Source organism: Larimichthys crocea, chromosome XVI (assembly GCF_000972845.2).
Source record: "Larimichthys crocea isolate SSNF chromosome XVI, L_crocea_2.0, whole genome shotgun sequence".
NCBI lineage: Eukaryota > Metazoa > Chordata > Actinopteri > Sciaenidae > Larimichthys > Larimichthys crocea.
Window position 1 is genome coordinate 16,046,352 of NC_040026.1, and position 27,753 is coordinate 16,074,104.

The following is a 27,753-nucleotide window of genomic DNA, read 5'->3' on the forward strand; positions in this document are numbered from 1 at the left end:
CAATGTGACACCGACACTTAATTGGCTGGTAATTGTTGGCTTGAAATGTTATTCTTCGGGGGGATTTTTTGCCAATACCATCTAATAAAGCAGGTTGAAATGGATACAAGGAGTCAGTTAAATCTCGCCCGCAGTCACTCACAGGCACACAGGGAACTTGAGCCTCAAAGATGTGGTGCATTAGTTCTGCTAAGCTAACCGTGAATGCTAATTGCAGGAAGGACAAACTGTAACCCTTGCCCTGTGGCCATGAACCCATTAAACAGCACAGAGGGCTTCATAGACATGGAGAGCGTACAAAGAGGCTGGGCTGAAAAGGCCCTGCAATCTGATTTCGGTTTAAATGGGGATAACATGTTACTGTTTTCCAAAGTCTCCCCTGGGATCTGCCCTCGCTGTATTTTTTTCGACAGTGTAAAGAAAAACTTGCCTGTCACTCCAAAGCTGACCGCAAATCATAGATACAATGCGACGGGGGTTTTATGTTTTCAAGTGGAATATGTCGCGTGATCCCCAGGACAGTTCTCACAGAGCCTGACAGGTGGCTCTCTATAGGATCAGTTATGTTTAAGTGCTTGTGGTTTCAGCCCTGGAGGAAATTAACAAAACAGTCATGGTACAATACGACACCCTATACATGGGAAAGGTGTTCATCATCAGAAGGAACCATCAAGCACGGTCACTAAGTTTAGTACCTTAAATACTTAAATAAATAAATTATTATTCCTAAGAAGTTTCACTTGTTCTGTTTCCTCTTCTCTGCCACCAAAATTCATAAACAAGCAACATGATATCATGAGATGGCGATGGCATATAAATAGCGTGTCATTTTAAATGACATTTCACATGCAATAAGAGCCCTTACACTGTGAGTTGAAAAGGTGGGGAAGCAGTTTGCTGTTACCTGTTGACCACCCTTCATGAGCCGGAGGGATTGATTTTTTTTTTAAAAAAGCACTCTGACAGGAAATGATCTAACCACTTTGTATTTCACGAACAAGTGGATCTGCATATAGAATGGCGCACCGTCTCTGCACTAACAAAGAAATGACGTATGAAAAAAATGAAATAATTGCGTAGTGTGTGAAATGATGCCGTGCCATGCATGTGCCGTTTGGTGATGAACTCACTGTTCTTTGCATTTTCACCTTTAATCTCTGCAGAGACGGTGCCTCCTGGCCATACATTTTCAAACATGACCCCTGTGCACTGACTGCCCTCGCCTTATTTACACATACATCCATCAGTTTGACAGGTGGCATGAACGCCCTCTTTTTTTTTTTTTTGCACCAATTTCCACAATTTAGGCTTCCTTTTGAAGTGAATTGTTACTGGGATTTCTATTAGGGTGAATTACAGTGAGGGGAAATATGGATTCACACTTAATTAATACTGGATTTATTAATAATGGTATCAATAAATGGATTAATACTTGAAGATAAACAACAAGCATCAGCTGGGCTACTGTAGCAACGATCTGAGGGTGCTGAGCAATGACAATGCTAACATACCAATGATTAGTAGCTTTGATTATATCATGTATATCACCTCAAAATGAACCTCATGGTGAAGCAAGAAGAAATGTTTGGCGTTAGAGAATTATGAAAGTCATTATGATACACTGTCCAGAACCACAAATGTTTGTACAAACTTTTATGGCAGTAGTTGTTGAGATATTTTTGTCTGGACCAGAATTGTGGATTAATGGTCATTGCCATCCCTACATGAAATGATCTCATATCGTAGATATTTTCTGTTTCTTTATGGTTCAAAGCATGTAATCTACAGTGCATTCAGCATACTGCTATAAAATCTTTCATTCACGTTGTCAAATATCAGAGATATATTCAGTCTGGTTCACCACTGCTACACAATATTTATACGGTTGATTAATCTGCAGCATAAAGCCTAGGAGCCAAAGTGGAACCATGAGTCCAAGATCTGTGACCCTCCTGTCACGCCCAGAGATGTTTGATTTACTATAACCCAGCTCCCAGGTGAGCGTCCCCTTCACTAGTCAGCCCCATGCTGCCTGCCTGCCTGGTCTCGAAAGAGATGGATGGGCTGCGAGTGTGAAACCTAGCGGTGGGTTACATGGCCTTGAGCTTTACCGTCTAATTAGGCTCTAATGTAACTACAATGCTCTCGAGGAGATGTTGTCTTGCTCACCAAAGCTCTTTAAAAGCCTCCCCGGGGCAGGGGTAGCTCTGAGTGAGGTGCTGTGGCAGGCCACAGCCATGTCCAAGTGAAAAGCTCAGGTTTCATTCCCCTAGCTGGGATGTACTGGCAACGGGTCGACAGCTCTTTACAGGACAAGACCAGGATCTTCATTTTGTCTCAGTCAGATAGCTTTGTACAAAGTGCAACCACCTCACACACCTCTTAAATTGTAACGCAAGCATCGTCTGAATTGTTACACTCCCATGTAGTTTTACATACATCAACCCAAATTCAGACCACTTTCTAATAAGTTACACTCTAACTTAAGTCTTAGCTAGTCGCACTGAGGATAAGTCATTTTGTGATGCTTCAGTAATAATCATTAATATGATAAACTTTGGGTTGCCAGGTTGAGAAAAATCCACCAGCATAAACTGATTTAGCAAGTTTTTTAAGAGCCCTCAAATTAACCGTTTAACTACTTATCTTCTGGAAAAGAGCTGCAGAGCATCAGGGCCAAAATACATTTGAAAAGAGTTGCAGATGTTTGATATATTGAATATTAATGACTTATTACCATTTATAATTGTAAATTTTATGGACATGTTAGGCCTTCCTTGTCTAGAATGGTCCTTTCTACGCTTTGGTTGTTGTATGCATTAAACAAATCTGAAATAATGTGTTAATTATTGAGCTTCAGAGGTGCTGGCAGGTTTTTTCTTCTTACAGCCACACCAGCAGTTTCCAGTCTTTATGGCAAGCTAACCAGCTGCTCACTATAGCTTCATATTTTAAACAAAAAAACACAAGAGTGGTATTAATCTATCATCTAATTCACAGCAAGAATGCAAATAATATATAAATATACTAGGCATATTTCTCCAGATGTCAAGCTATTCCTATAACTGATGGATTTTCATACGGCTGTTCTGCTGCCCTCTTCCAGAAGTTACAAAACTGAACTGTCCTGTTTAAATTTAAAACAGGCTGGCTAAAAAAGACAAAGCAAGACTGTGCTGAAGGAAGATTCATAGCAGGTATATACAAATATTCACTGCAAGATTTAACCACGTGTAAAGCAGCAGTGAGCTACAACAACAAAAAAACTATACACCACTAAAAGGATGTTTTATAACAAACTACCACCCACAAATCTTAAACCCTTCATGCATGTTCCTGCGGTTGACACCGTTGGACAGGTTTAGTGAAGAAAAAATTTTGCTTCCTGAGACGAGATCATTATCACAAAGAGCTGCTGCTTCGGGTTTTCGACACCGTCTTCACTGAAACGTGTGCTAACATGGTTAGAGAGCCTTGCAATGAAACGATACATTTTTATTGTAACTAGAGGTGCTGTTATAAAGTGAAATAAATCTGCCGTATGCCTATCATACCGAATAGCTTATTTTTTATTACTTATAAATTGTGTATTTGCACATGCATTATTGCGCGGCGTCACTGTGCCTTCATCTCTGACCCGCGGCGTGTGGCAATGAAACAAAAGCCAAACCCTAATCCAGAATGCTGTCAATAATTTTCTGATGCATCATGTGATTTCCCCATTTTTACGCAGCTCGTGAAGGATGGTATCATCGGCTTGATATAATATTAGAAACCGGTCCTGAGAGATAAGGTGTCTGGTTGAAGGTCATCTATGCCCTCTTGAGTGAACATAAGAGCCTTTTGTGGTTGGGTTAAATGCACATGACAGGCTGTTGGAGCACAATCACCCATTTTAATTGTCATGTAACGGGTTTCATGTAGAGCCAAAGTGTCTGCAACACTTCAGTGGTTGGTAACTAGAGCCAGGCCACACAACCACAGATGTGGTTAGCTGGGCCTTTGCTGAAGGAACAAAAAAAAAAAAAAAAAAGAGAGAGAGACAGAGCGCTCTGGAAACAGGCTCGGAGGAGGATGCTGATAGATAATGCCACAGATCTATCTGCTGCAATTTGTTATACTAGACTTTCATAAGGCGCTAGATGTGTAACTCTTTGCAAAGTGTGCGTGAGTCACAAAAAAATACTAATTGCTTTAATGCTCCTGACAAATTGGCAGCTGAATTACTTTTTCCTATAAAACAGCTGTTTGCCCAGAAAAGAAAACCTCAACAGTTTTAATGCACACTCAAAGAACTCAATTTTCCAATTTAGCGGAAGCCAAGGATGACAGGAAACAAGGTAATTCGCTGTAGCCCCAACAACAAAGCCCTGGCCATTCTCCGTCTGCCTCACGGACAGTAATTATGTCCCAAAATGAATGCCATTTCATATTAAGCTGCAGTCATAATCCAACGTCAAAGACGGACTCATTATTGACAATCATCAGAATTAGTTATATCATTTAACCAATCTGGACTAATCATTTCCAGGATACCGCAGAAGCAGATAGAGCCATTAGAAAAAAATTGGAGCTCTTAAATGGAATAATTGACATCTATATCTTCTCTGCTGCTTTGGCTGAAGGGCTTCAGAAATTGCATTAGCTGCAATTGAAAATCTGAACTGAGGGAAAAAGACACCACTTAGACTTTTGCAGGGCACTACTGTGTTTGTTATTCCCCATTCATTCAATGCTGAATACTGCATTAAAAAGGTCTGTGTTGCATCTGACTCTGTCACCAGTGTAACAACTTGCAAAACAGCAGATCAATTCAGAAGTATGAGTCCAGAGAAACATCGATCATCCTTTATCTTCTATATTAAACAGAATTAGTTCAGTGCATTGAACTTTCTTTGTATGTATTCCTCGATGAACGAGTCCCACCGCGCAGCGAGATCAGAAAAAATAAGAAACGAGACTCATGGTCAGCCTGCTACATTCAACCAGGTCACCCAGTTTAGTGCTTTTCTACCAAATTTTTCCCTCCACCAACAATAAAGCAGGATCTCAGCCACAGACCTCTGATGTCTATCAGCACAGGTCACTGTCTGGGGGCAAGTGGAGCCTTTGGCAAGACGAGTGGATCATCGCTTTCCCTCAACACATTATCAAGAGAGCAGTCTCTGACACATTCCTAGCATTTCTCAGGTTTTCTTTTGCAGGTATGTGACAAAAGTTAAAAGTATGAATGGACTCTATGCTGTTGGTCAAACTTTTACATAAAAACGTTTATTATAGACTGCAAGTGTCAAACTCATATCAGTAGGGAAAAGACTGATTCAAGGTCAGCTTCAGTGTTGTTTTAAATGTTGAGTCCATGTTTCAGAAAATCAACAACTCCAAAATGACCAAGCAAAAAAAATATCAAAAGGTGTAAATTAAAATCGGTTTTAGTCAAGAAAAACAATAGTTGATAAGAACATACACAAGACAATAAAATATTTAACAAGGGCCTGGAAAAGCTTTCACAAACACGATAGAAAGAAAGGACAGGAAATGATGTGGTAATGGTACACTGGATGCCAGCAGATAACCCAAATGTGACCTCATGCGCAGAGGGAGCCATTCCAGGGTGGACTTAGGTTGATCTGGAAAACCAAAGAAAAACAGAGTCAATCAACGTGGGAGCAATCACTGAACCAATGGAAACAAATCACAATCACTGAATGCTGTTTCATAGTAATATTTCTGACAAGCCCCTTCACTGTCCATTTTTAAAACACGTTTTAAGACCCATTTTTATTCCTTGGCTTTTAATACAGCATGAGACTCTGTTTTGTTTTTGCTTTATTATTATTTTAACACTGTTCTATCGTTTATTATTGTTTTTATATTGTTCTTATGTTTTATGTCTTATATTTCATGTTCTATTTTATGTACGGCACTATGTGTCAGCTGCGGCTGTCTTTAAAGGGCTTTATAAATAAAGTTGAGTTGAGTTCTAAGGACAAAAAAAATAAAAAATAAAAATAAAAATCAACCATACTTCATGTTGATTAAGTGTTTTCCTATGTTCAATACTCTTGAAATTACAACAAAATTAATTCTCGGTCTTCACAGATTATCTTGAAACATTCACAACTTACTCTACCCAGACCAAGACTTCCACACATTACAGTTTGAATCAAATATTGGTGCCACTTCCATTGTTCAAATCAAGTCTGTACATCCTTGATGCATGAATATCGCTGCAGACATCTGCTAAATGAGGGTTTATTATAAATAACATTGTGCGTCTGTATATTTGAAAACACGGTTCTCCTGTCCCGCCTTCTTAAAGGTTGCTTTCGATCTTATGTGATAGTAAACGTTCCTCGTATTGTACGAGATATCTGAAGATGTCACCTCGGGTTCTGGTAACTTGGCGTCCTTTTAAATTCATGTTGCTTAACCCTGATCTTTAACTCTGATGTGTACTACAGGTCTTTAGAGGTTAACTTGTGCCTGACCTGCAGTGATTATAATGCAAACACAATTGTCATATTAAAATATGCTACAAACCAGTGCAACAACCATAAACAGTGGCCACCTGAGTGCACTAATGTAGTGTATATGTTTTCAGTTTCACACAGGTAGTATTTATTACAGGTGCTGTAGTGGATTGCATTTCAATGTACAGCAGGATTCTATATTTACGACTGCATAGACACAAACTGGGGGCAGAATTTTCACTTTTTTTTTTTTAATCTGTCCATCTTTCAACTGTCGGATATTGAAGAGTGGATGGACAGAGATACAGATCAGCATATGCTGCAGCTGGACGTGCTCCTTGTAAATGCAGCTGCTCACAGATACAGTGAGTAGCGGGCCCCTTTTACTGAAGACAACGAGAGGTGAGGGCAGACTGACTTGGGCTTGGTCTCGGCATCTGTGACTTGGCGGATGAAGATGGCGTCCTCTGGGTGGCTGATATCTCCCTTCTCGTGCATGTAGGAGGAGGCGATTGCGAGCATGGTGCCGTCGTTATTGAAGGCCAGTGAGGCGATGCTAGTCGGGTATCTGTGGAACTGACACAGGCGCTTTTTGTTGAACGGGTCCCAGATGTTCACGAAGCCGTCTGAACCACCTGTTAGAAGGAGAGGCTCAAGGTCAAACCATCAAAAGATTTAGGCAGTGCTAAGATATGGATGTATAATAACTGTGTTTCTCATGCAATCCTGGCAACTCAATGATAAAGTTCTCAGAAAAGTGTATGAGCGTTATAAAAACCAAACTAAATGTAGAAAAAATACAAATAGTTTCTTTTGTGGAGCCTGAGTAACAAGTCGCACCCGTGGCGAAGGTGTTATGAACACTGTGAAATGAGATGGCATTGACGGGGTAAACGTGCTCAATTCCATCCTCCTTCAGCCTGTGGCACTTGAAGGCATACTTCTTCTTCTGAACCTCCTGGCTTGGGTCCAGGTACTCCACAGCTACACGTCCCTCGATTGAACTCAAGACGTAGCCCTGGAGCCAAAACAGAAAATATGAAGTTACCGTCCAACTTCTTCACATTAACAGAGGAATCTGTATCTGTAACACAAGGCTCTATTAGGAGTAAATTATCTGTCAAGTCTTAACTGTACTTGTATACTGTCTGTATCTTTTATCAGAACTGAGTGCACTTTAATTGTAAAAAGAGTCGATTCTAATTCAAGTGTACCTGTTTGTTGGGGAAAGCTCTGATGCAGCGAGTCTGATATTTGAGACTGGACTCTCTTCTCTGCTGGACGTAACCCATGTTCCTCAAATCCCACACCAGGACTCGTCTTCCAGCTGTGCCAACGATCAGCCTATCTCCAGCCACAGAGAGCGTGTAAACCTTTCACAGAGACGACAAGGATGAGACAGGAGGGAGACAGATCACACCGGCAATGCCAAAAGTCTTACTTGATACCTAACCAAAAGCAGGGAACAATTAAGGAGTCACAATGAAATAACACCTTCTTCAGTGTAATACACAACTGTTTGGCAGGAGATTAACAAGGTTACAAAGTTTTCATTTTCCTCATATATTCAGGGCAAAATCCAATTTTATCAATACTTTCAATAAATCAGTGCATCGTTTACAGCTACATCTTGGTGCACGCATGGTAGGTGGTCCTGAAAATGCCATTATATTTTCTCTGCTTTACATTTCTAATGTTCCTGCTAGACGTTATATCATTCTCAAACATGATACTTTGTGAAATATATCAAATGAAAAGGGCAGGAAGCACTAAAAATGCCATGTCATGATTTAGGTGTAGAAATGAAACCTGGGACAAAGACATGAACAAAGAAACTAGATGGCTGTAGATAGTTTAGATGTTCCTAGAGTTGTCACGATACCAACATGAGTAAGCACGATACTATACCAGACAAAATATCGCGGTTCTGGGTATTATCATATTATACTGCAACCAAACATGTTATTTGGTGCATGATAAACATAATACTGGTGAAGTAAGAATAGACTGAAACAAGTTTGAAAAACAACAAGTTTGGTTTTTTGAACATTAGTGGTTGCCACTGACGACGACGTGGCAGACTCGTCGCTCGGGCCCAGTGTTTCTGCCGTGGTGAGCGTGTTGTCTCGTGTTTGGGACTGTAAGCTGTGCGTGTGTCTGGGTGAGACAGAACTTTAGCTTGTTGTTTGTTCTGAAGAGAATTTCTATCGAAGCGGAGCTGTCTTCATGGAGTTCGTTCTTGCCGGCAGAAACACACGAACAGCCAATCAGCTAACAGACGGGCGGACCCAGCGTGCGGAAACAGCCTATCATATCCCTGGAAGTCACCAGTAACAGGCAAACAGCCAATCATTCAGCAGCCGTGTAGTTCGGTTGCAGTAGTTTGTTTGCAAGGGAGTAGCATGCAGTGAGAAGCCGAGAAGAGCGTAGAGGCAGCCGCTATGTAGCAGAAGCTGGCACCAGTAGTATAGTAATCCACGGTAGTACCGGCGTGTAGAATTTCCAGTATAGTAGGAACCGTTACGATTTGGCACCGCGGGGTTGCATTACTATGTTATATTATACTGTACGGTGTCTCTTTTGCTTTACCTTTTCAGGCTGAGTAAAGGTTCCAGCATTGCAGGGTGTCCTTGGGTCCCACAGTCGAACTGATCTGTCCCAGCTACCTGTTACCATGACATTGACCTCTGGGCAGTATTCCACGCAACGAATGGGGGCATCGTGTGTTCCAACTATCGTATCTGTTTAAAGATTATATTAAACCACAGCATGTATAAACAGCATTAATCACATAGTTATGAACTACTTTCTGATAGTGCTTGACACATTTTTTTTGTACTTTGTAGGTTTGTACATACCTTGGTCTGTGTTCAAATCATGAGTTGTTAATTGTGCGTCTAAGCCTCCACTCCAAGAATGTGTTGGGTCCTGCAAGTACAAAAGGGAAATGTTATCTGTGTGTACCAAACTTCGCCATGGCAATGACATAAACCAATCTGAAAAAAATCTAAGACCTTACATAAAAAGCACAGTCGAGAACCGGAGCCGAGTGCTGGTACTTCATCCGCATGGTGTTACTGGCAACGTCATAGAGACGGACAGAACAGTCCCAGGAGGAAACCAGCAGGAACTGGGTTGTGCTGGGGCTGAACTTGACAGCAGAGATGCTGTCCTCCGGCCCCTGATTCAGCTTGTACTCGTTTGAGCCCGTCATCTGCACACACACACACAAAAAATAATAATAAAGAAACATAACATGAAGTCAGTGACTTTTATGAGACACAACAACAGAAACATCATTGTGCTATCTAGCTTACCAACAGCACAAACTTTGAATTAAACCTCTCTGGCATGGCTAAATATTTATATAATACGCTCCAGGCACATTACATTAAATAGTTTGTATATAAAACCAGTTGAGGTCAAACTAAAGCACTGTCGCCACTAACAAAACAAACTAGTCATGTTCGCTAAATGAACATTCAATGACTTTGTCCAGTCGTTTTGTGTCACATCAGGTGACTCTGCTGTAAATAAAGAAGTGTTAAGTAAGATAATGATTTCTAAAAACCAATGAAAGCTTTCAGACAGAGTTATAAAGCATGCGCAGAGTTACACTGGGATAAGCTGCTTGCTGTTGTTAGCCTGCCTCAGTGATAGCGCTTCAGCTAACTAGCCGCTAACTGCTCGCTAACATTAAACCTAAATAAATAACAACACGACTTTCTATCTGTCGAAGCTGGCGGAACAAAAACCTTCAATCTGTGTGTTTAAGACCCCGTTTTGTTCTGTAAACACGACCCTGTTTCCAGCAATTACACCGAGCCCAACGAATACTAGCACCGGTGCTAACTAGCGCTTAGCTTGCAACGGTAAACGGTGTTTCACTTTACTTACCGCTTCAGTTTGGTGTCGACTGATTACCTCCTTTAGCGAGACTAATTAACGTCCCTTTGTTTTTCGATTAAATACAAAAAATATATATATAAACGCGGAAAACAAGAAACGCTGTAACGCAATGTGGCTGCGTGAAGCTAACTCCTTAGCGAGCGCTGCCGACGCTTTAGAGGTCGCTGATTGGTCGAGACGAATGTTCAAATTCCCGCCTGCGATGTGATTGGTTGGTTTAATCTCAGAGGCTCAACGTCCGTTGTCTCAGCACAGGTCACGTGACAGAGGATCCTTCTCTCTCCCTCTCTCGTGCTGATGAAGGATGTAATCTACTTTCTAGGTATTAGTAATCTCTTTAATTTAAGAAAGATACGATGGTATACGATGAAGATATATATCATTAAAACGCCGTAATACACTATATTATAGACAGTGAATCAGCCTACAGTGGAACTAACCTGCTACAAATAAGGATAATTTTACAGTATGAATATTAAAGTGATTTTTCAACCTGACTAGTTTTCTATCCACAGGTGTATATATAAGCGTATATAGGTTTTTTCCCCTATTATATGATGATATAGCTTATGGTATTATACAAAACATATTACATGTAGCCTTCATGTTCTATTTGATAACTTTGCCCAAATAGATCTTCTAATAGATTAACTCGGTCTCTTATAGTCCGACAGGTGATTAACTATTCCAGTCCTCTTCTCATACGCCAAGAAAAATAACTTCTAAAAAATATATCAAATAGAGCAACTACTGACTCACATTAAATCCCCCGAATGTGCCTTGTAGCCTAATTGTGGCCACCTTAATCTATCGTTGTTATTATTTTAATAAAGCACAAATTATGTATGTAAACAGAACAAAAGCTCTATAGTAAAGGGTTAAAAGTGGCAGTAGTCAAAATAGTCTGTTACAGAATAAAATCCCCCTAGTAATGGTGTTTAAAATTAGGCTTCCATTGTTCAAAATGTCATCAGATTATAGAGATGACCATCATCAATTAACTGTTAAAATAATCCAATTTTAGTATTGCAGACCGTCACTGCGCCTTAATGTCGTTTAATTTTTTATTTGAAGAAAAAAAAAATCGATCACACGATCCTCACAAATGATGTTTGAAAAGCAAAAATCTTTACGACATGACTTAATTGAGTGATTCTTTTTTCTCTTTTTTTCATGTACATCACAATTATATTAAGGATAGATACAATTCTTTTCTTTTTTTTTTGGAACGAAATCTTTACTGATTGTAAGCCCATATAATATACAGAATTTCAATAACAATATCAGAGAAAAACCATACACAAAAACAGAGACTTTTTTTTTTTTTTTGGCTCGTCCATGGCTTTAAAATTACCGGCAAAACATTGCGTCATAAAAACAATTGCCTGTCACCTGCAGTTTATCGGGGATGTTTAGTTTTTTTTTTAAGGATCACATGATTGTCCTCACTATTAGAAAGAGAAAAAAAGGATCATTTCTTTCTGTAAAAGTGAACTATAGGTTACAAAGACTGGTAGCCTAATGTGAAGCCAACAGGTATTGCACAATATTGGAAAATATCAAAATATTAAATTCCACATTTCTTTTCTTTTCTTTTTTTTTTCTTTTTACTACAAACACAGACACAAATCTCTTTAAAATACATATGGACAGTCAACCCTGTTCAAAACAAGTTTTTTTTTTCAAATATATTCATCCACTTTTTGAGCGTGTAACAATTTCACTAATAATAATAATAATAATAATAATAATAATAATAATAATAATAATAATAGGCCTAATTTCACATTGTCCCTCACACCAATTGAATTTGGACTCTGTGTCTTGCTCAAGGATGCTTCAGCAGGATACTTAATAACAGCCTAATAATAATGATAATAATAATTATAATAATCTAACGTTGTGTCCGTTTAATCTACAAAATATACAAAATGTTATTATCTTTTTTTTTCTCAGTGAAGGTTGCTCTCATTTAAAAACATATGTACATAATGACAGAGTCAGTGTTAAACAGGCCTCAGCAGTGGGACCGGGTGGGAATAGTACATGTGGTGGGGAAAAGCCAGGAGTGACTGGCTCCCCGGTGAGTTTGCAGCGGGGCCCCCGGCCGTTTCTGGGGCTCCGTTCTCGTGATAAAGTATCGGAACCCGCACAATCCTCTGCGCCGCCGCATGGCTCAGGTTGGCCGCCTCCAGCTCCGCGGCCAGCTGCCTTTTCCACTTATTCCTCCGGTTCTGAAACCAGATTTTCACCTGTGTCTCCGTCAGGTGCAGGGACGCGGCCAGGCCTGCCCTCTCCGAGCTGCTCAGGTAGCGCTTTATGTCGAAGGTGGACTCTAGCTGGAAGACCTGACTCCTGGAAAACACAGTGCGCGTCTTCTTCTTCCGACATGGCTTTCTGTCGGAGTCCAGCTCGTCTGTTTTTCTCCTCCACTCGTCTTCCTGGTCTATTTCTTTCTTGGGCTCTTCCGAGTCACTTTCATCCAGCGCGATGTCGTCGTCGGCGCTTTCCTCTTTGACATCTTGGTCACTTTTTTGGAGATCCGGGGAGCGCCTGTCCGGTGCCGGTGATGCTTCTCTCAGGTTGGCCTTCTCAGACCCTACAGAAAAATAAATATGGTATTCAAATATGATCCTTTAAGCCATTAAACGTATATCGGCAAACGCCTGTATTTGAATTAATTCTGGACTTTACGTTTGTTGGTGGAACATTCGTGCTTTCTTTCGTTAAAATATTGATATTTCATACAGTTTATTCCTCATAATTTAGTGAACATCTGATAGTATCCCTTCATTATATGATATTATAGGCCTTTTTCAGTACAATCAATTTAGAATAACATTGAGACCGAGACCATAACATCGCATCTACTTTTTCTATAGAGCTGAAGTTAATAATATTCAAAGTACCTGCAGTCCTTAGATGAGTCCCGAGCGTGTATGGATACCACCAGGTAGACGCTCTCTCCAAATACTGCGCTGATAGTCCAATTCTCTGTGTGGGCAACTCAAATCGAGGGAAAGACAAGTCACCGAGACGAGAGAAGAAGCTGCCTTCAAACACTCCTTTGGACGAGCCCAGGAAGGTTTTCGGCTTTGTGGGTTTGTCTTCAATGTTCAGCAGGTTCTTTATGGAGAACGGCGAGTCCTTTGCGGGTTGGCGAGTCTCTTGCGCATCAGAGTCTGCCATCACCGTTTACTGTCCGATGTGGATCACCATCCAAACTTATCAAGGGATTAAAAACACCTGGAAAAAAAGAGTGTGTTGTTTTTATAGTCTATGTTAAAATCATACGAGAGAGAGAGAGAGAAGGAGAGGAAGAGAAAAAAACAAAACAGAAAGTCGCCCGAAGCTGCAGCTCTTGAAGGGTGATCAGAGTGAAAAGCGCAGAGATCACTGCGTCAAACTTGCGCTGGATTGTAATGACGAAATAAAAAATGCCATCCGAGTTAAAACGCGCTCGGTCTCTGCTATTGGGCAGGTACAATAGCAAATGGGATTTGAGATGAAACCGCGAGGGGCTGTGACGAGAATAGACTGTAAAGAAAAAAAGGCCGCGCAAGCGTTTTGCCATCGGGCTCAACAGTACGCACCCACTTATCATCCAATTAGATTAAAGAGGAAAATGTCTCAGGTTTTTTTGGGGGGGGTGGGGGAGGGCGTGCGCGAGCAACAATCACCTGTCAGTAAATTGAATAAGCGGCAAAGGGATTATCACACCATACCATGGAGCTGTAAGCAGCTTGGTACAAATATTACGCACATTTTACGCACTAATTTAAGCCACCGAAAACATATAAAATAATAATTAGATTACTTCTATTTAAGTATTTCTCACAGCACAAGAAAGACTTGCATTAGATTACTATAAGAGATGATGTGTGTTGAACACTGACCTGCTGAGGATCAACCTGTCATTCATCTGTTGTATTCAACCATCTGTTCCACCTGTGTGCAACAGGAAAGGAATATGCACTGTGCATTTCTCCTGGACCGGAGCTCATTGACTTCAGTGTAATTTTATTAGCCAGGAAGTGCTACAGGCACACATCAAATTGAATGCTTACCATTGTGATAAAGGCTTTTCAAATCAGCTTTGTACAAAAGCCTGCAAACCCACAGCGGCAGCAGGTGATCTAATGCAGCAGGATGACACAACAAGTCCTGTGTCTGTCACATATTATAATAATACCAGTGCTCGGATGCAGCAAATTATATTTGTACCTGTAATAAGACATTCATATGATCAAGTGTGATCAGATTAGATGTAAAAGACATACAATGAACACGCAGGGAGATTGAGCTTTTATTTATAAGCCTTCAAACTGCTTTTCTTTGAGACTCCACCAGGGAGAGGTTATGAATCTTGGATTTTCTAATCAAGCAACTGGCCTCTGAAGCTGCTTTGCCATCAAACAGAATGCATATAGAGATGTTTTTGTGTTTGTCAGGTAATATTTAGCTCACGTGTATTAGTATATGGCAAAAAAATGGAAAGAAAAAGACAACATGGGATGCATTTAAGAATCCTCATTTGAACCGATCTTGAGGCAGATGCAGAGAACTAATCAAATTAATTGAATTTGCTCAACCTACAAACATGCAGCCTGTCCTTTTAGCTTCGTGGAGGACTCTCCAGCTCTAAAGGACAACACAGTGTTTTGTGAAAAGCTACTTGAATCCCTGCATAATTAGAGGTCTCATAGCTGTGTTAAAGATGGGGGCGGAGAAAGAGGCCAGTTGAGCCGCTGTTTGCCAATGCAAAGTGAAAAGCAGATAGCTGTGTTTTCATCAGATTATGTTCATTAAAAAGGGGCTCGCACAATAGACAGAACAAAGTCAGAGTGGAGCAGAGGGGAAAGCAAAGTACCCTCAATCAATGATGCAAACGCAAGCCTCCCCCCTCTTTTTTGTTTTTGTCATTTTAGTGATTTATGGAAATGTCTGAACAAATATGGAGCTGATCTTCTTGGTAACATCTGGGTCTGTCTGTCTAAGCTTCATTTTCAACCTGTCATGTGGTCTGCCTGAGGTCAATCCTATCCAGGGCCAGGAGGTTTAAAGTATAGAGGTTTATATCGAATTACATCACACATAATACACTCTGCTCATGTAAGATCATAAGGTTCAGAACCAGTAAACCCAAGCCTGAATTAGACTTTATATTTTGTCTTTAGAGATCTTTGGAGTAGCACTGAAATACAGATAATTAGGCTCCTTTTACGGAATATGATGCTGGTCATTCTCTGTCTGACAGACAAACAAATTTTCTTGAGGACAGGAGATATATCAGCTGAATCTAATAGACCCTTTTTAGAGCCCATTTTGACTTGTCAAAGCAGGAAGGCTGCAATCGGAATTAATATCATTGATGCTGGCTGCATTATCTTTAGGTGAGCCAGTTGCAGGGCTCTGGTATTGGGTATTGTGCATGCTCACTCAATGACATAGCTTACTGTGACACTTCATAGAATGGAGCCACCATTAATGTTATTTTGATTTTAAAATGTCCACAACGGAAAGGGAACTATTAATTATGTGGAGCAGAACCTAAATAACTGATGTGTTTGATCTGGTGTCAACAGGTGACAATGAATGAATCAGTGGATTAAATCTTAGGACTACAGTATTAAAGGCAGTTCTCTTCCATGACAGGAAATTAGATTAGACTACATTTAGTTTTTTTGTTCTACGTTCAATAAGTGGAACAAGTAGATATTTTTAGCGTCTGTTTGAGAGAGGCTTGTCAAAAGAAAGTGTTTTTCTTTTCTTCTGCTTGGACAATAATAAAGAGAAGCAGCACTACGTGATTTGACTCTTGAAATTTAATCAGTGTAATGAAATATGAGATAATCTTGTATGGTAACACCAATGTTATCAATTGACTTGATGGGAATCTGAACATCTAAATATTTGGCATGAATACTGACAATTGCAGCAGTCATGAAGCTGACTTTTTCCCCAACCCTCTTAATAAATATTGCTAAACGCCCTCAATGATTAAAGGCTTTCAAGACACAACATTCATTTTTTTTACAAGAGGTCATTATGGGTAATGGCTATTACATGTCTGTATACTTGGACACAGCCGGTCTGTGTTGTGTAAAACAATAGACCTCATTTTACACAGCACATGTAGGCCGCGGAAATGTAATCAATCTCACCTGAAAAATTATCAGTGAGTCAATTACACGAGGCAGCCTCTTTCCATCTGAAGCACCGGCATAATTGAATTGATATAAAATATCATTAAAGGTGACAGGCTGTTAACAGACGCAGTAATTGACTTGCAGTGAAGAAGCTGCCTCGACTCATAGTACTGGTGACACTCTGGAGAATGCTGCCATCTAGTGACAGAACTTGATACTAATCTGCAAACAGACAAAGACGGTCGACTGCACAACAGTATAAAGTACTAAAGCCAAAATTATTGACTGATCAATCTTTATAGATAATTTCTTGACATAGTACTGTACAGTATTTATAGAGTATAGAGTGAACTGTCACACAGATTTAACCTACTGATCCCACTCAAAGCAAACCTTCTGAAGGCACTGAACCAAAGAAAATCCCAATCAATGTTTCATCAGAACAGGACAAATATGGAGAAGAGGGAAGAGCTGGACATATAACAAACATGTTTTATTCTTAGACTTAGAAGTCTGACAGAAATCAAACGGAAAACATCAGTAACATCAGTAGTGGGAAATACTTAACCATATTTAAAACAATGATATTGAGGACAAACATCTGAAACCGCAACAAAAAACTTGAGACATGAAAGCAAAAAGGAAAGGATATGGAGTGTAACACAGCAGAGTGCAATCTATCAGGCTCTGGTCACGTGATCTCAGTGGTCATACTCCTTATCGATGAACTTAGCCATAGTGGATAGCTGGACGTTTGTCGTTCCTTCATAAATGGTACCTGCGCATGGAGACAAAACAAAGCATTCAAATAAATTCCTCCTGTACAAAACAAGGTCAGCTTTGTAGAATTCCCCTACATGTATCTGCAGCTTTCACTATCAGGAGACAAAGGGGGCTTATTATGCAGTCTGCCGCTGCTCCAGCTGGAGAACTGAAGAGCCAAAATGGTGGTGATGAAAGGAAATTTTGCCCTGGCAGCTTCCTTGGCTGTGTGTTGTTATAATGGCACTCTGAAGGGGTCAGACGGGGGAATTCCTGCAGAGTCCGATTACAGCCACTGCTATCAGCCCCTCTCTCTCTCTCCCCGCCCTGCTCTGGCCCAATCACAAACAGCTACACCTGACCTTCCTCTAGCCCTCATGAGTTGTGTCCTTTCCACAACTGTAGCGTTCAGTTGCAGTTACTTAAACAACAATCTAATAGTGTGCCAACACAAGTCAATGTTTGCAAGTGGTGCATATTTTGTCTAGTCATGCTCACCAATTTTACAATCTCTGTAGTATTTCTCTATGGGGTAGTCTTTTGTGAATCCTACTCCTCCCATCCATTCGATGCATTTAGATGTGGTCAGTGTTGCAACCTGAGGAAGATAGCAGATATTATGATGACTGCAACCAGGAAGATGATTCTCTGAGACTGAAAATATATTTTATTGGAGTTTAAACTTAGCAGCACCACATAGAACATTTCAAAACATTTAACACAGAGGAAATCAGACAAATAATGTAGACTTGATCAAGTGCTATTAGGAGAAAAATCCTTAAAAATACATTTAAAAAACAGACAATCTTGATGATCAAATATATCCTAGAAATGTTGCTTGGCCAGTTTATTGGGTGATATATCAGTGATATATCTATATCTGTGTATATGTTGTCTGAAAAGTCCAGTATTGGTGAGGCTCTACTAGAAATAGACAAAAAGTTCCAAACCTTTGTATTAAACTGTATTCACTGAATGAGGAAGCTCACCTCTGCGCTGAAGTATTTAGCCATGCAAGCTTCCTTAATGAAAGGTCTCCCAGCTTCCTTCATACGAGCAGCGTTATATGTCAGCAGCCGAGCAGCTTCGATCTGTGTTGCTACGTGGGATATTTGGTGCTGCATGCCCTGAAATTCAAAAGCATAACCATAACAACATTACTGAATATGTCGGCATCTAAAAACGGAATGGATTTCCGATTTTCACCTGGAAGTCAAAGATACGTTTCCCGAACTGCACCCTCTGTCTGGTGTAAGGAATAGTGTTGTCGAAGCAACCCTGTGCCAGTCCAAGCATCTGAAACACACAATAGATAAAGTTAGCACGTGCAACGTGCCCATTTTACATATTTTAATCTTGAATTAAGCAAATTTTTGGATGTTTTAAATAATTTAAATGGACCTGAGCAGCAATTCCAATCCTGCCCTCGTTCAACATTCCAATGGCATACTTGTATCCGTGACCGATCTGTCCCAAAATGTTCTTCTCTGGTACCTACAATGAAGAGTGGAAAGTTAGTAAATATTACTTTAAATATTGAATATTAGTTGTTTTACATTGGTCCGCCATGGTGCAAGGTGTTTGGTCTTACCTTGACATTGTCAAAGTTTAGTGGGCAGGTGGAGGATGCGCGCAGGCCGAGTTTGTTCTCCTTCTTGCAAATCTCAAGCCCCTCTGTGTCCCGGTCCACGATGAAGCAGGTGATGCCTCTGTATCCCTGTCAATCAAAAAGTCTGTTCGTCTTTACATTACAGAGGCGCATATTTAGGTAAAGGATGTTCATCCTTGTTGCAAACCATCTTTGTGATGTAAGTTGACGAGTACTAGTAACTTGAAAACAAAAACTTTTCAACATGTTTTTGTGTCTAAGTGACTAATGGGGACAATAATTCTTGCCAAACAAATAAAGCGAATCAAAAAATGAAAATACAGTGGACAAAAAGTCTGTCTCTGTAGGGTCCTTTCCATAATGCTGTCAGACACTAACAATAACGTTTAAGTGGCAAAACCATAAGGATACATTGTAGCCTTTTTTGTGGGTGCCAGCTGCAGCGCTCAACCAATTTCAAAAGTTTTGTCACATTTAGTCACTGAGACAAACACTATTTCCTTTTAAAGATTCTCCTAGATAAATAGAAAGAAATAGAAAGGTTACTCACAGCTGATGGATCCACATTAGCCATCACGAGGAAAACGCCCGCATGCTCTGCGTTGCTGATCCACATCTTGGATCCATTGATGACGTAATAGTCTTTATGTTTTTCAGCACGTGTCTTTAGAGCAAAGGCATCACTCCCCGCCTCTGCTTCAGAGAGGCAGAAACTTCCAATCTGTGTGACATGACATGTTTGGAAGTGCAGGAAAACATCACAGCACATGAGAATGCAGAACATCTACTAGGCAGTCAAGAGATCTACAGTATTACGTTATGTTCAGACGTCATCTTTATGTCATAGCGGTCTCCAACTTCAGATTCCTTTGAGGAAAGCACCTTCAAGCTACATTAACAATGTAGGCTTTTATCCCACACGCTGACCGACAAGAGTGTCAGATTGCTCACCATGTCGGTTGACAGCCGGCTCAGATACTGCTCTTTCTGAGCTGCCGTGCCCAGTTTGGAGAACAGCGTGTTGATCAGTGTGTTCTGGATGTCACAGAGCACAGCCACAGAGGCGTCCACCTTCGCCAGCTCCTCAATGACCAGAATGGAGGAGAAGAATGTGGAGCCGGTGCCGCCGTACTCTGGGTCAATCTCAATGCCCATGAGCTGTAAAAAAAAAAGAAAAGAAAATCAACATGAGAGACACTGGATAGAAAATAAAGACTTAATTGATTACAATTAAATAAATTACATACACCCTGTTCAAAGAGAGAATCGAGCACTTCCTTGTCCATGACACAATTCTCATCCATCTTCGACACAAACGGACCAATGCGCTCCTGTGCATACTTTTTCACTGTCAAACAAACAAGACAGATGTTTAAGTGTCTGATGACTCGACATTACACATGAACACATGATCATGAAGATCCACAGCTCACCTGCTTCCCTCATCATGTTCTCCTCCTCTGAATATGTCTGTAGGGGAGGAAAGGAGACCACCCCCTGGTCTGAAGCCATGTCTGTGGCAGGTGTGTGTGATGTGCTCCTCCATCCGGCCTGACATGTACCCCATGGTCGAGAGATCTGTCTGCAAGACTGAAAGCAGGACGGACAACAGTGGACATGTCTATATGCGTGCGTGGATCAACATTCAGCATTGAAAACACACCTGTTCAGACATGCACCATGTTACTTCACTTCTTAGTGAAGTGAGTCTCGTGCTAACGTTAGCAGGAGCACATGAGCAAGAGCCAGCTCGTTTACGTAATTCAAGGTGAAAGGATACAGGGTGGAAAACATACTAAACATCAGCGCAGACATCATGCAAAGGTAAAAAAAAACTATGACCATGATACTCAGACTCACCTTTGACAAAATCCTGACCAACGGGGCAGCCATGATGTGTTAGAAAATGTTTACATGCGGTGCTGCCTTCAAATGCTGCTCGTATGACTCAGACACTCGAGTTTCATGATTGTGTATCAGCGTGTATAGATAGATAGATAGATAGATAGATAGATAGATAGATAGATAGATAGATAGATAGATAGATAGATAGATAGATAGATAGATAGATGACTTTATTAATCCCCGATGGGAAATTATAATATTAATATTATTTAATATTCGAAAAATACAATAGAATAAAATACTAAAAACACAAAATGGGACAAGGACACTTAAAAAAACACAAGATATATAGGTAGATAAGGTGCAGTGGCAAAATATGGTATATACTGATGGTATATAACAGTATATAATAATAATAACAACAGTATATAATAATACTTGATAGATAAACTGTTTATTATACTTAATTGTAGACTTTGCCATGTGGTCATTACATGAAAGTGATAAACCTGAGCTTCTTGGTAATATTGTTAAAAGCTTCCACCTGTCTGAGAATCGTTCTTGTATTCTTATAAACTTGTTTGAATGAGTTTAAAATCCCGTAAAACTATTTCTTCCGACAGTACGTGAAGGCAACAGTTGCGTTTGCGTAAACGCGGAACTCAAACGCAACAGGAGAAGAAACGGAAGTGTTGGCCTGGTAACAATTCCAGACGGATATTATTTATCCCCCTAGGGCCCAATTTACACTCCTCTCACAGCTTAGCGATAATGTTACTTAAACGCTGAAAGGTAAGACCTGAGCTACGACGAGGACACGTTAGATAAAGCAGTCGGTGTTAATAATAATAATAATAATAATGAAAATGGCTGGGTGGAAGTGTCGGCGCTGGGTTAGCTTCAACGTTAGCATTGTTGTTATAGGTGACTTACATGTGAAAGCAGAGTTGTTACACTGACTCATTCACCTTTTTTTTCAGGTTCAATCCAGAAGAAGAAGAAAGGGAAAAAAATGGAAGAGATAAAGACCGAGCCTGTGGATTTTGTGAGGGAATTTCAAGAATACCTGACACAACAAACGCAGCATGTCAACATGATCTCTGGCTCTGTTTGCGGAGAAAAGGAGTCAGGGGAGCCGTATCAAGCCGGTGGGAAAGGACTGCAGTAAACCACACAAACACACTTTTTTAATAAGTACAGAGTGAAATCTTAAAGTCATCTGTTTGTTTTTTAGTTGTCCCCAGGAGTGAGCAGAATGGTCTGGACCCACCGTCTGTGGAGGTGAGTCTGTCAGTGGAGGATGGGCCAGATGTGCAGATGGACGGTCTGGAGAGGACCTGCGATGGAAAGTACAAGTGCAGCTACTGCAGCTACGCCAACAAGGGCATGGCTCGTTTGATAGAGCACATCCGCATCCACACAGGTGAGTGTTCACCACACTGCATTCATTCACCCCAAGGGCTCTCAATGTGTTCCCAATCAACCACACTATCATTAACTACAGGTCAGTTTTCTGCCTAAAGGTGTGTCCTACCTTGAGTCCTCCTTTATGGCAATCTCAGAGTCTTATGCAAAACCTGTGCCTGCTTCACTTTGATATGATATTTTTGGGGGACTTTATTTGATGGACAGCTGAAGAGTGACAGGAATGTGGGGAGAGAGAAAGAGAAAGAGATGCAGCAAAGGGCCACAAGTCGGAATCGAACCCTGGGCCATTGCAGAAAGGTCCGAGCCTTTGTACATGGGGCACACCCTCCTACCTACTGAGTTAACCTGTTTCCCAAGTTACAAGTCAGTCAAAGAATTAACTGTCCGGTCAACTGGTTCAACTGGTATGCATTTCTCTCTTAATTAACACCACAAAGTTATTAGTATGTCACATTTATGTCAGTATTACTCAAAACATCTGCTGAAAATTAGTTTGATTTACAGTTACCTACGTTTACTCACAATAAAGGATGAAATATTGGATAATCTTCTTACTATCACGCCACTTTCTGTACTCCCTTGTGCGCCACACCTCTCTGTTTACTCCGTTTGCTAAAGTTTGCTTGGTAATATCAATATTATAACTGCAATTATGTCCTCTCCTAATTGTCACCCAGGAGAAAAGCCTCACCGCTGCCAACTGTGCCCGTTTGCGTCAGCGTACGAGCGCCACTTGGAAGCCCACATGCGCTCGCACACCGGAGAGAAACCGTACAAGTGCGACCTCTGCGCCTTTCGCTGTAGCGACCGCAGCAACCTGTCGCACCACCGCCGCCGTCGCCACAAGCTTGTGCCGACGAGGGTTGTCCGGTCTCCTTTCTCCAGCAAGAGGATGTTGAGCTCCCTGCAGAAGAGGACAGGCTCGCTGGGCTACAGCAGGCGACTGCTCATTAACTTTAACCCTCCCTCTATGGGGTTGCCGAAATCGGATTATCTTAATGACTTGTCTCACAAGATCCACCATCATTTGAACAGCACAGAGTGTAGGAACCATCCCAAGGTAGACGGGAACAACAGTCACAACAAAGGTGCTAATGGTTTGAATTTTAATAACCCGCTGGACCAGCTGTCTACACTTGCTGGTCAGATGGCCGATGTTCACCCTCCTGCGTCTCCAGACAGGGAGTCCTTAACAGACGAGAAGCCCATCCTCATACAGCAGGTCACTAGTGAGCACATTCCAGTTTGTTCAAACGGAGTGCAGACTTCACCACCTCGAAAAGATTCTCCCATGTCCGGCCAGGGGAGCTGCAGTCCTGTTCCCGGCCTTAGCTTTGAGAACAGCGTCAACACTCTTACCGCGAGTGTCAGCAACAGCCAGCCGAGCACACCCACCCCTGCTCTGACCACACCGGACCAACAGCTCTTACATAAATGCCAGCATTGTGACATTCAATTCCTGGATAATATCCTCTACACAATTCACATGGGCTGCCACGGCTACGAACATCCATTCCAGTGCAACATCTGTGGTCACATGTGTGTGGACAGATATGACTTTGCGTGCCATTTCGCACGTGGACAACATAAAAAGTGATTTCCTGCAACACGGATTCTTACAGAGTCTTAAATCATGGTGTTTTTAGTATATTGCTTGTACAGCATCCGAACATGTTGACACCGATTTTATGTCTTTGTCATGTGCATTTTTACTATCACTTTATTAATTTTACACTCACTCAATGCGCTATATTGTTGCCTCACTGCAGTCCTACATGGCTCCCAGCTTTTAATATTAGTTGTGGATTGCTACATTCAAAGGGTGGACAAAAAAAACAGAACATCTCGCAATACAACAGCTCTGCAGTAAGAACAGTATTAGTTAGGACATAGTTACCACTGTCTTTCGTCAGTGCAGCTGCTTGTGTTTGGCCATGTTGCATAACTCTACAGTGAGTCACCAGAATTTCACACAGCTCTTATAATAAATCTGAATTACAAAGGCAGCTACATCCATCCATCCATTTTCTGTAACCACTTATCCTCATCAGGGTCGTGGGCAGCTGGAGCTCATCCCAGCTGACTTAGGGCGAGAGTTGGGCTGCACCCTGGACAAGTCGCCAGTTCATCACAGGGGCTTTTAACCTATTAAGCGCATGTCTTTGGAGTGTGGGAGGAAGCCGGAGTACCCGGTGAGAACGCACACAGACACAGGGAGGCCTGAGCCGAGGTTCAAACCATGCACCTTCTTGCACCCCTGTGGCGCCCTATGCGATACATTTGCAATAAAATACCAATGAACAGTATTTAAAAGCAAACATTATGAGCTTCACCAGCTTTGTATTCAATGTGGGGATGTTAAAAGTGTCATTTTGTCCTCCATCTGTATGTTGCTTTCCATCTCTGTTAAATTAGCCCAACACATTTCACTGTGACGTTCAAAGACTGACAGACTAATTGGCTCATTTTCTGTTCAAAGTTTGTGTCCAGACAGACTCATTATAATCCTGCTTGCTGTCCTGATATTTCTTTGTACCTCACTCCAGACTGCAGAGGGTGTCTAATGTCTAACTAACTCATTAGACAGTAGGCATCAGATTTCAATACTGTTTTCCATCTTTTTTTGTTACTGATTTATACCCATAAACTTTTCTACCAATATTTAAAAATTGTGTTTTGTGCTACTGTACATACTGATTTTTAGTTTTTATCTAATTTCCCTGTAGCAACTTTTTATTTGTTATAACAGTGGATGTTTATTTGTGTGACTGTGCGTCTAAAGACCTATTTAATTGGTTATTTGTTTGTATGTGACTATCTTATTATGAAAAGAAAGTAAGCAAACGGAGACTGAAGGAAAGTTTGGCTTTTGATTGTGATTAAATCTGACATTTCAAGAAAAGATTCAAGTCATTTATTTTCATTCATGATCGTCGACAGGATTTCCTTTCTCTCGCGGTCAAAAACGTCCACTGCTCTTTTCACCACGCGTTCCACGTCAATGTCCTCTCCTTGAGTGAAAGACGCTTCCGTAAGCAGCTGCCTCCGCAGGTTGTGAAGAAATGTTGCTTTGGATTCATTCAGCTGAGTGGCCAGAGACCTCATGTGCTCAGGGAGTACTTGATTTTCTAAAGTTAAGGTAACAAAATAATCATTACGCTGTGCTACAAATGTAAAACTTGAATGAATTGTCAAATGTGTCATATTAAATGAAGCTCGCGAATGACCTCTGGCAGTCTTCATGGCTTCGGAGATGAGCCGTCGACAGGCCTGGTCGGCCTGGTGAACCACACTGGTGGCACATTTCAGACGGTCAGCCTCCTGCAATAGTACGAGACCACACACAAATAATTTCTCCGCTTCTACAGCATATTTAAAATGCACTTTTAAGAGATTTGATGGGAGTTATGTTGACAGACCGTTTGTTCGGTGTTGTCCTCAACCGGGCTCAACGGGTTACTCAGTGCAGAGGAGATCAACTCCATGACGCTCTGGCTGAGGAGAAGCAGACATAGGCAACAGATGAACACCTTATTTAATGCACATGAATATCAGTGATGTGTGTTAATAACTGCTCATTCTTACACGTCACATTCGGACAATTTGGCTGTGGTGTTGACTGAAATGCTGTTAGCCTCCCACGAGTTCTTCTGAGGATTTGGAGACTCCAAACGCTTCACCATCTCCTGTATCACCTCAGTGGGAATGGGTTCAGACCTGCTCTGGTTTCTGCTGATGCAGGACTCCAAATCACAGTGAAGATACACCTGGCAGAAACCCAGCGAATCTAAAGAGACGACAGATTCAACCAAAAGGACAATATTGAAAACGGCATGCAAGCAGTTTTGCCCGTTTTATTTGAGTTTTTTAAAGATACATCCCGTAAAACTACAAATGTGCATTCAAGCTAATGGCCTATAAGCTGCAGACAGAGTGCTTACACTTTCTCGCAAGTTGGTACACTTCATATCTCATGCTTGGATAGTAGAAGTTGTCATCCAGTAAAAACAGAAGCGGTGCCCGCTCAGCCTGAGTGCAGTCCAAAGCTTCAGGCTGCAGTACAGCTTGAATGCATCGTTCCCATGCAGCGATGTTGATCTGACAGCTGCTCTGCATCTCGGCCAAAACCCGAGGCTTCTCCAAGAACTGTTCAATGCACCGCAGAACTGCTTGTCTGTGTAACTTCCATTCAGTGTGCTAGACAGAAAAAAAAGTTAATAACAATCAATACGACTTTTAAAAAATGATTTTTTACTGTTATGGCACAAAATTTAGAAAACATACAAACATAGTAGTATATTCATAAAATGCCAGAAAATAGTAAAACAAAACGTCTCCAGAGCCCAAGATGACATAGCGAAATTGTTGTTTTTATATATCTCCAGAGCCCAAGATGACATAGCGAAATTGTTGTTTTTATATAATAACACTTTATATACATAATAAAAGCTAAGAGAACCGGCAAAAAGTCATATGCGAGAAGCTGCACCTGTGAGTTTTTCCAATACTGTTTTCCATCTTTTTTTGTTACTGATTTATACCCATAAACTTTTCTACAAATATTTAAAAATTGTGTTTTGTGCTACTGTACATACTGATTTTTAGTTTTTATCTAATTTCCCTGTAGCGACTTCTTATTTGTTATAATAGTGGATGTTTATTTGTGTGACTGTGCGTCTAAAGACCTATTTAATGGTTATGGCACGAAACAATCAATACAATTTTTAAAAAATTATTTTTTACTGTTATGACACAAAACTTAGAAACCATACAAACATAGTAGTATAATCATAAAATGCCAGAAAATAGTAAAACAAAAAGTCTCCAGAGCCCAAGATGACATAGCTAAATTGTTGTTTTTATATTATAACACTTTATATACATAATAAAGGCTAAGAAAACCGGCAGAAAGTCATATGCGAGAAGCTGCACCTGTGAGTTTTTCCTTAAAAAATAATTCCCATGATTAATACGATGATCAATAATCAACATCAATTGTTTCAGCTGTATTTTTCCTGTCCTGTGATGACCCCAAAATAACACTGACATGATATGAAACTTTCAACTTCTCAGTAATATCTATATTAATCTTATAATGCAATGCAATTATAACTCTTTCCAGCACAGCTCCCAGTGCTACTGACATTATATTGAGTTAGTTTAGTAAATGTAAATATTTTTACCATTTCCTGCAGTTTGACACCGTCCTCCAGCACTCTGGTCTGAAAAGCCTGCTCTGGGATCAGGTCATCATACGGAACCAAACCAGCTCTCCATCCGAGCCGTGCAGCGGTGCTCAGGAGCTCACGGGCCAGCGTGGACTTCCCAGCAGCAGGGAGCCCGCAGAGGACACACAGACAGACCGGAGCCCGGCCGACAACTCCGGCGTCCATGCACTACCAGAGAGCCGCTTAAGATCTCAGCTTTTTACATGGTGTTGGATCTATGGTTGGTAACATGCAGCTGACGGCCAACTTCCGCAACACCGCGTCAAACAAAAATAAAACACATGACTTCCGGCTATTATCCTTTCAAAATAAAAGTACACAGGAAGATAATTAAAAAAAAGATGCACAGA

At 40.9% G+C, this 27,753-nt stretch overlaps 5 protein-coding genes across 5 annotated transcripts; 1 reads left to right on the plus strand and 4 right to left on the minus strand.

Annotated features, from left to right (window-relative positions):
* Positions 1 to 5,249: 5,249 nt before the first annotated feature.
* On the minus strand, positions 5,250 to 10,566 carry bub3 (BUB3 mitotic checkpoint protein). The gene is made up of 8 exons (XM_010740341.3): positions 10,371 to 10,566; positions 9,493 to 9,687; positions 9,332 to 9,401; positions 9,063 to 9,214; positions 7,688 to 7,846; positions 7,314 to 7,491; positions 6,892 to 7,108; positions 5,250 to 5,630 (listed from the first exon to the last, which is right to left on the minus strand). Exons 2-8 carry the CDS (start codon positions 9,685 to 9,687, stop codon positions 5,621 to 5,623), a joined length of 981 nt encoding a protein of 326 aa, XP_010738643.1. The 5' UTR covers positions 10,371 to 10,566; the 3' UTR covers positions 5,250 to 5,620.
* A 1,738-nt stretch (positions 10,567 to 12,304) lies between these two features.
* On the minus strand, positions 12,305 to 14,700 carry hmx3b (H6 family homeobox 3b). The gene is made up of 3 exons (XM_010740454.3): positions 14,279 to 14,700; positions 13,292 to 13,628; positions 12,305 to 12,981 (listed from the first exon to the last, which is right to left on the minus strand). Exons 2-3 carry the CDS (start codon positions 13,569 to 13,571, stop codon positions 12,389 to 12,391), a joined length of 873 nt encoding a protein of 290 aa, XP_010738756.3. The 5' UTR covers positions 13,572 to 13,628; positions 14,279 to 14,700; the 3' UTR covers positions 12,305 to 12,388.
* A 1,495-nt stretch (positions 14,701 to 16,195) lies between these two features.
* acadsb (acyl-CoA dehydrogenase short/branched chain) lies at positions 16,196 to 20,878 on the minus strand. The gene is made up of 11 exons (XM_019278770.2): positions 20,763 to 20,878; positions 20,336 to 20,492; positions 20,150 to 20,250; positions 19,854 to 20,060; positions 19,453 to 19,623; positions 18,885 to 19,010; positions 18,695 to 18,787; positions 18,500 to 18,589; positions 18,283 to 18,420; positions 17,792 to 17,891; positions 16,196 to 17,309 (listed from the first exon to the last, which is right to left on the minus strand). Exons 1-11 carry the CDS (start codon positions 20,793 to 20,795, stop codon positions 17,233 to 17,235), a joined length of 1,293 nt encoding a protein of 430 aa, XP_019134315.2. The 5' UTR covers positions 20,796 to 20,878; the 3' UTR covers positions 16,196 to 17,232.
* A 525-nt stretch (positions 20,879 to 21,403) lies between these two features.
* On the plus strand, positions 21,404 to 25,079 carry LOC109143026 (zinc finger protein Pegasus). The gene is made up of 4 exons (XM_019278772.2): positions 21,404 to 21,539; positions 21,728 to 21,895; positions 21,982 to 22,170; positions 22,853 to 25,079. Exons 2-4 carry the CDS (start codon positions 21,760 to 21,762, stop codon positions 23,770 to 23,772), a joined length of 1,245 nt encoding a protein of 414 aa, XP_019134317.1. The 5' UTR covers positions 21,404 to 21,539; positions 21,728 to 21,759; the 3' UTR covers positions 23,773 to 25,079.
* pstk (phosphoseryl-tRNA kinase) lies at positions 25,032 to 27,705 on the minus strand. The gene is made up of 6 exons (XM_019278773.2): positions 27,359 to 27,705; positions 26,117 to 26,372; positions 25,761 to 25,962; positions 25,595 to 25,670; positions 25,403 to 25,496; positions 25,032 to 25,303 (listed from the first exon to the last, which is right to left on the minus strand). Exons 1-6 carry the CDS (start codon positions 27,566 to 27,568, stop codon positions 25,086 to 25,088), a joined length of 1,056 nt encoding a protein of 351 aa, XP_019134318.2. The 5' UTR covers positions 27,569 to 27,705; the 3' UTR covers positions 25,032 to 25,085.
* Positions 27,706 to 27,753: the final 48 nt, after the last annotated feature.